Here is a 7034-nt window from a genome sequence, read left to right on the forward strand (position 1 = left end):
GGTTTTTTTTTTTTTTTTTTTTTTTCGAACCCAGCGCGACCGCGGATCATCGTATTTATTTAAAATCACAATTTCCCGCTGTCAATGTTTTTGTAGTGTCGTGCTCAGATATTGTGTTTCAATTCAGAATAGTTTATATTGAGGTGTGACATGCAAAGGCCAGTAAAATGTTTATGAATTTGTAGCGAATCTGTCGACGTGGGTAGCCGTTGAGGTTTACACGGCATCTGGACAGCCTCGGAAACCAGTAGGTGGAAAAACCAGAAGGCACACAACACCGGCTCGCTCGATCCCGCCCCTTTCCCCATAAACACTATAGACAGCAGCGTTATGTCCCGCCCACTTCCTGCTTCTAATTGGCTCTGACCCAGATAGAAACGAGTACCAACCAATCAGAGGCCGAGCAGGGCAGTCTGTTGTTTTCTGGTTAGGAAAATGCGCGAGTAGCGACTAATGGTGAGTGTAGCCTACAGTAGGAGAGTTTTTGGAGGAATAAATGCCCGGGATAAAGTGGGAGAAATACGGGAAGAAATATAACAAAGACTGGGAGAAAGAGAAAGGAGGAAAAGAATGGATTCAACCCGTCGTGGGGAACAAGTCAAAATCACTGTGAAAAAAAGTGATTTCAAATCCCATCAGTTTTATAATGTTAACTAATGTTAAAAGGTGGTTTAAGTTACTCCTGTGGTCATTGTCCTGAAGCTCAGGGGGAGAAAATAAATAAACTCTAGCCAACCGTGTGTACAGTTTACCAATCTGTCTACATGGATTGTAACACAGTTTTATTTATTTTTCTCTTCCAGGATCTTAGGGGGGCTACGTAGAAAAAGTCGCTTATTTTGGGCTTGTTTTCACAGGCCTGGTTGCGTATTTGTCTCGCGAGATCTGGCAACACTGTCTAGGAGACACACACACACACACGCACACACGTGTCTGTCCGAAACCGCCTGCACGATGTGAGGAAAATATATGCGATATTACTTTCGATGGATAAACAGATATTAAAGTGTAGCCTACTCAGTTCTGCATTTCTGCTGCTTTCACTATTCTGCTAAAATACATCAAATGGCTTGTTGAATTTAAAACACATGAAATAATTTCCACCATTATGCTACTGAATACATTGGACATTGAACTGAATATAAAAGGCACCATTTTAAAAAAGAGTGAGAGTTAGATTTTAAAGTGCAGTTTTTTACTGATGAAAAATCGAAAAAAAAAAACATTGAGTTTCTATCGCGATGTGTCGCAGCCTTTCGCGATATGTGTAGGGCCCCAGTTAACATTGCGATGGTGGTTAAAAACCAATATATTGTGCAGCCCTACTTCAAAATACGTAGTTAAAGAAAAATGGCTGGCAACATTCGCAAATATAGTGTGACGTTTTTGTAGATTTTCTTGATATAGACATCTTGCTTTTCAGTCATAAGCCACATTAAGATGATTACAAAGTCAGCCTACTATCACTGTAAGAATATATCAAGGGTTAAAGCACGTCTGGCTCAAAGGATTTGGAAAAACCTTTATCTTTAGTAGACTCAACTACTGGAATATGTCTTTATATGTCTCCCGAAAAAAAGTAATTAGAGAGCTTGCCGCTGATTCAGAGCACTGCTGATCAAGTCCTCACAAAGATAAAGAAAGTGTGTCACATCACTCCAGTTCTGAGGCCTAAAATAAATAGAATAGTTACAAATTAGTTTTTACAGCTAGTGAAGCAATAACCAATAACTTTCAGTGTTAGTTTCTGTACTAAATGGGTTTTGTGTGACATTCTTTCCATATAAGACGGATTACGGATTAAGTCTTCTCATACTTTCTCAGATTCTCTCACACTGACTCTGCTTCTCTTCTTGTGTACTTTCAGTGGTGAAAGTTGTTGGTTTATTGCCTGTACGCTAACTCCAAGGACACCACCTTCTCCTCTACGACCTGGCACTTTGGTGTGAGGCGAAGTATGCAGTCTAAAGTTCACTTCCCCCCCCCGGAGTTGTTCAGAAGACGGAGGGGAAACTGCTTCTAGCTCAGTCGGCATCAGCAATGTTCTCGAGACTTATTGACTTGTCCTCGGTCTTATATCAAACTCTGAGTGTCACTGTTAGTTAGAGTGGGAACCACTTTGTCTCAGAAGAAAAACCTTACGTGCCTGCCTGTCTGAGCCTCATGTGAAGGCTTAACCCTTAACCCTGCATCGCTACCAAGACCTAACGTTGTCCTGCTGTCACTGCATCTGTGGGGGCAGTTATGTTTACTGCTGGTCAGGATTTTTCAAGAACTTGTAGTCCATCTACAGTGACCAACAGACAGTTTACTCCATTCCACTGGAGCTGACATCTCAAAAGTCATTCCTGCAGAATCAAATACTCCTTAAGTGGGGAGGTTCCAGGAGGAACAGGAAGAGAACCTTTCCTCCCTCTCAGGCTTAGGTCTTGTCTCGACTGTTATTCCTATCCTGCCTATCAATCTCCACCTGAGACCTCTGTCGCCGAACGTGGCTCTTCAGAAAAAAACACACATTTGTCGAGCGGTGCAATGCCCACCAACCAGTCTTCCCCCTGGGATGGGGCGAAGCTTCGGACTTGCTCCAGTGCAGATAGTCTCACCACTACAGCCTCTTTCAATACACGTGCCAAGACAGTGGTGGCCACTAAAGTGCCTTTTAGTCGTACTTCACTACAGCTATCCAGGAGAAGGGATCCAGCCAAACTTTTCTCCTCCAATGTTGCCTCATCTGCTTCCCCCTTGAGGCAGACAACAGTGGCCCCATCTGTGGTTTCTGTCGAGGAGAAGGGGGACGGAATAAACAAAGAGACCCAGAGCCAATTCACCGCTGTGCCAGATGGGTCTCCAAACCTTCCAAAACAACTTAATGGGATTCAAAACCCATACCAGGTACTGTCAACAGGACGGAAGCAGGCTGGTAGCAGCCTCACAGAGACCAGTGTCCCTTCCTCCATCCCCAACAAGGAATGCCCGATTGGGTTTGATGTCCAGCTGACGGGTAACATGCAGAAGTCTGTGTCCCTCCAACCGTCGCAACCTGCGAACAGTTCAGCAACGAGCCGACGTCAAGCTGCAACGGGTGATGCACCGCATGGATTGGCGCCACTTTCATTAGTTTGTCATCAAGACCTGTTCATCAAAGGACAGCCCACTCTGCAGCAAACTAACAAGCTGATGGTGAGTATTGATGTTTCAGCCTGCGGCCTGGAGCATCAGTTTTGATTGTTTCCCAATGTGAAAGCCACATCAGGAAACGTGTTAGTTAAGTAATGTCCCCAAATATAAAAAATAAAAGGTGTTGGATATACAACTCTTAACATTAAATCCATACAGTGTTTGTCTTACATTGACCATAAACATGTTTAAAAAGACAGGCTGTTTGTATTTGTGGTTGATTTTTGAGCTCGTGCTGTCCATTTAGAACAATATTGGACATGTGCATCTGGGCCACCAGGTAATTAGTGGCTGCACAGTAGAGAGCGCCACCAGGGGGCGCTGACATGTCGATTTTACAATAGGTCCAAATACTGCCTCTTGCACATCTGACCCTTCTTGTTTCTGTCTTTTTAGCCTGAAGCTGCAAACTCTTCCTCCTTGCCGTCAGTGCCTCCTCCATGCCTTACTCTCTGTGAACATCAGGGGGCAGCACTGGGAAAGGATGCTTCCAGCACTGCCAGCACAAAAGTAGAAATAAGAAGAGAAACGACTTCAAGGAGGAGCCATTCTGCTAGAACAACAGAAAGCAGTCAGACACAAAACGGCTGCACAACAATAACTGCTTTAGACAATCAGTTAATTGTAAGAGGTGCAAACTGCAAGCCCCAAACAACAGCATTGTTAGACCTAAAGCAGGCCCCAGAAAGTGCACGTCCACCTGAAAGCACTTTGTCCCCACGCAGAAGACTCAGTCCTCCAACAGCCAATCCCTTTCTCATTGGCCCCATGCCAACTGTGCTCAGAGCCAGTGTCAGTGCCACTCAGGATAATCAGCCCACACTGCTGGATGCCTTCACAGGTAACAACTAAGTAATTAACAACGGTTACTAATTATTAGTTATGTTAGAATTTATTATTTTAAAGGGCAACTATTATATAGCATCTTCAGGTTAACTCTTGCATTTTGTGTTTTGTACTAGAACATGTTTACATGCTTTAATGTAAATTAATCAAAAAAACATCCCTTATCCTGAAAAAGCCCAGTCTGCTCTGATTGGCCCGCGTGTTTCACTAGTTGAATCTACAACTGAAGTTGAGCTACTGCAACAGAGTACATAGCAGGACTTTATATCCTCAAAAATCTCCAAAAAGGCTTCTACCCCAAATAATACGCAACCGGACACTAGCCAATCAGACATGTTTCAGCAGTAATGCGACCCGGATTTGGGGAAAATTTAACAACATTGGCAGCCAGAATAACATTGTTTACTGCTGCTAGCCATGTAGCTACTATAGTTAGCATAAATTTATACAGTCACAAATAAAGGCTTTTAAACCAAATACTACATAGAAACATAAAATGTTTCAGGAGTAATGCGACCCGGAACCGGGGAGAATTTCACAACATTGGCAGCTAAGATGACATTGTTTACTGCCGTTAGCCATGTAGCTACTTTAGTTAGCAGTTGACACTAATAGAATATAGCAGCAATTCCTACAGTCATAAATCAAATAAGACTTTTAAACCAAATACTACTAACAGAAAATGTTTCAGGAGTAATGTGACCTGGAATTGGGGAGAGTTTAACGACACTTGCAGCCATGTTGACGTTGTTTACTGTAGTTACACGCCACAGTGTTAACACTGCAGTGACTGAGTATTCAGAAATGTTGGAAATTCGAACGTTTTAGCCTACAGGGATTTGTCTAAGATATGTTAAGCTCATTATTGGAAGTTTTGCCCACGTTTAACATGATAAGCCAACAATATAACATTGTTGATACGAAAACACAGACAAACATAATATGTGACCAAGTACTTGTTTGTGCTCACATCATATATATATATATATATATATATATATATATATATATATTCTATTAAGTATTTGTTAATGATCAAGAAATTGTTTATACTCTGTCAAGAACCATTATTTGGAGGGTAATTATAAAGTTGCATGTGATGAATATAAAACCTTGTTAATGGTTAATAATTGTTTTGTAAAGCATCTATAAACATTATTAGATAGTTACTATCAGTATAGAATAATCATCTCTTCTATAGATTGCCAAAAAAGATTTAATGGGGCCAAATCACTGTTACTTAATACTTTATAAACCATTTGTTAATCATTTACTTATTATTATTATTATTATTATTATTATTATAAGCATTAGTTTTGACAAGACAATAGCCATCCAAATAATGTTTACATGTTTTAAAAAACAATTATTAACCATTGACAAACTTTAAACTGTTTGAATGTTTGAACTTATTATTCACACTAGTCTATTGATAACATAGCATAAATTAGGCTATGACATTACCAATAATTGGTAAGCATTATTTAAATCATCATTTTATCGTTTGACAGTAAAATAACTTCAATATAGTTTTAAATAACTGTCAATTTACCATTCATTAGTGATGGTTATTATAAAGTGTTACCTTGTGGTGAGTCTGTTTTCCCGTGAACTACCACCAAACATCATGAGGTCAACCAGGCAGAAAGACAACATCCGCCGTGGTGGAGGAATCTGACAAGCTCAATAAACCGTTCCAAAACAGCAAGCATGAAAACCTAAATGGGCCATTGCAAATTTGCTGAATGAAATCCTGATCTTTCCCTTGTAGCCGTGGCCTCGAGTTCTGCAGGAGTCCTGGTGGGCTCCGTGACCTCTCAGATCTCCGCCATCCACCTGACCAGGCAGGGACAGCCTGGCTCCACGTCCTCTTCATCTTCATTCGCTTCCTCACCCTCGCCGACAGACAATGGTCTGGTTGGAGAGACTTTCCTGTCTGGGTGAGCACCAGCTAATTGCTTCGCAACCAATAGATGCCGTTCTAACCCCCACCCCCCCACCCCCCACACCCCCACCACCCTCGACCCCCCGACCCCCACCTCTATCTGAATGCTTTGCCTCATATTAATGTTTCCAGCCAGGATTGTGTTATGCAGGTGGATGGAGCTGAGGAGGAGCTGCCTGATGAGCTGGAAAATGCCTGTAGTGATGATGGTAAGATTGTAACACACACACACACACACACCCACACACACACACACACACACACACACACACACACACACACACACACACACACCTCTGAGTACTTAAGATGCTTTCAGTCAGCAGGCAGTTTGCTCTGTTTATGTCCTAAACAGCTGATTTAATTGTCTTAATTGATTTTTATTGTCTGTTGTCTTCAGATGATTCAAACTGTTCGTCCATCACTGGCACCTCATCGACCACATCGATCGCTCTCCTTTCTGGGTAAGGCGCACTCTGTAACCCCAAACAACTATTTAGGTTGACTTTTAAGGTAACCACAAGACCATGAACACTGGCTGATGCAAACTCTGTGGACGAGCTCCCACATTGACGTATTTTCTTTCTCATAGAGCAGATAGCTTTCCATTTTCTACAAATGTGTAAATTCACCCTCACTATGTTAGAGTGTAACGAGTTAGTCTTTCTGCCACACTCTCTGTTGTTGTATGCTTAGTCCCGGTTTTTCCTCTTGTGCACCTAGTGAAGCATGATCACTGTTGACAGCCATTCAAATCATACAAATCTCCTACTTTCTATATTCACTCACAAGTGTTTCTAAAGCCTCCCTGTGGCTTCACGATGGCCGTATAAATAACTACTGTGCCGATGAAATTAATCGAGTCAATAACTAAAGAAAAAACAATGTTTATTTTCTTCTAGTCAACTGCAAAAGCTATTTTTTTCATTTAATGCTTTTGGTGTTGAGAATTATTTTTCTCAACTTCAAAATGTCCGTGTCTTTTCTTTAAACAGCCAAACATCCCCAAAAGCCCAGATTTCTAATTGGTCTCTATAATGGCATAAAATGAATATCCATCAGATCC

General features: G+C 41.5%; 1 protein-coding gene across 2 annotated transcripts in view; it reads left to right on the forward strand.

Moving 5' to 3' along the window:
• The window catches only part of ttll4 (tubulin tyrosine ligase-like family, member 4), a 25306-nt gene that overhangs the window by 4382 nt on the left and 13890 nt on the right, over positions 1-7034 (forward strand). For both annotated transcript variants that reach the window (XM_032515394.1, XM_032515393.1), the window contains exons 2-6: positions 1868-3180; positions 3574-4018; positions 5795-5963; positions 6101-6177; positions 6369-6432. In XM_032515394.1, the coding sequence (XP_032371285.1) occupies positions 2533-3180; positions 3574-4018; positions 5795-5963; positions 6101-6177; positions 6369-6432 (1403 nt within the window). In that variant the 5' untranslated portion in view covers positions 1868-2532. The remainder of the gene's footprint in view (positions 1-1867; positions 3181-3573; positions 4019-5794; positions 5964-6100; positions 6178-6368; positions 6433-7034) is intronic.

This window comes from Etheostoma spectabile, chromosome 5, assembly GCF_008692095.1.
Source record: "Etheostoma spectabile isolate EspeVRDwgs_2016 chromosome 5, UIUC_Espe_1.0, whole genome shotgun sequence".
NCBI classification, from domain to species: domain Eukaryota; kingdom Metazoa; phylum Chordata; class Actinopteri; order Perciformes; family Percidae; genus Etheostoma; species Etheostoma spectabile.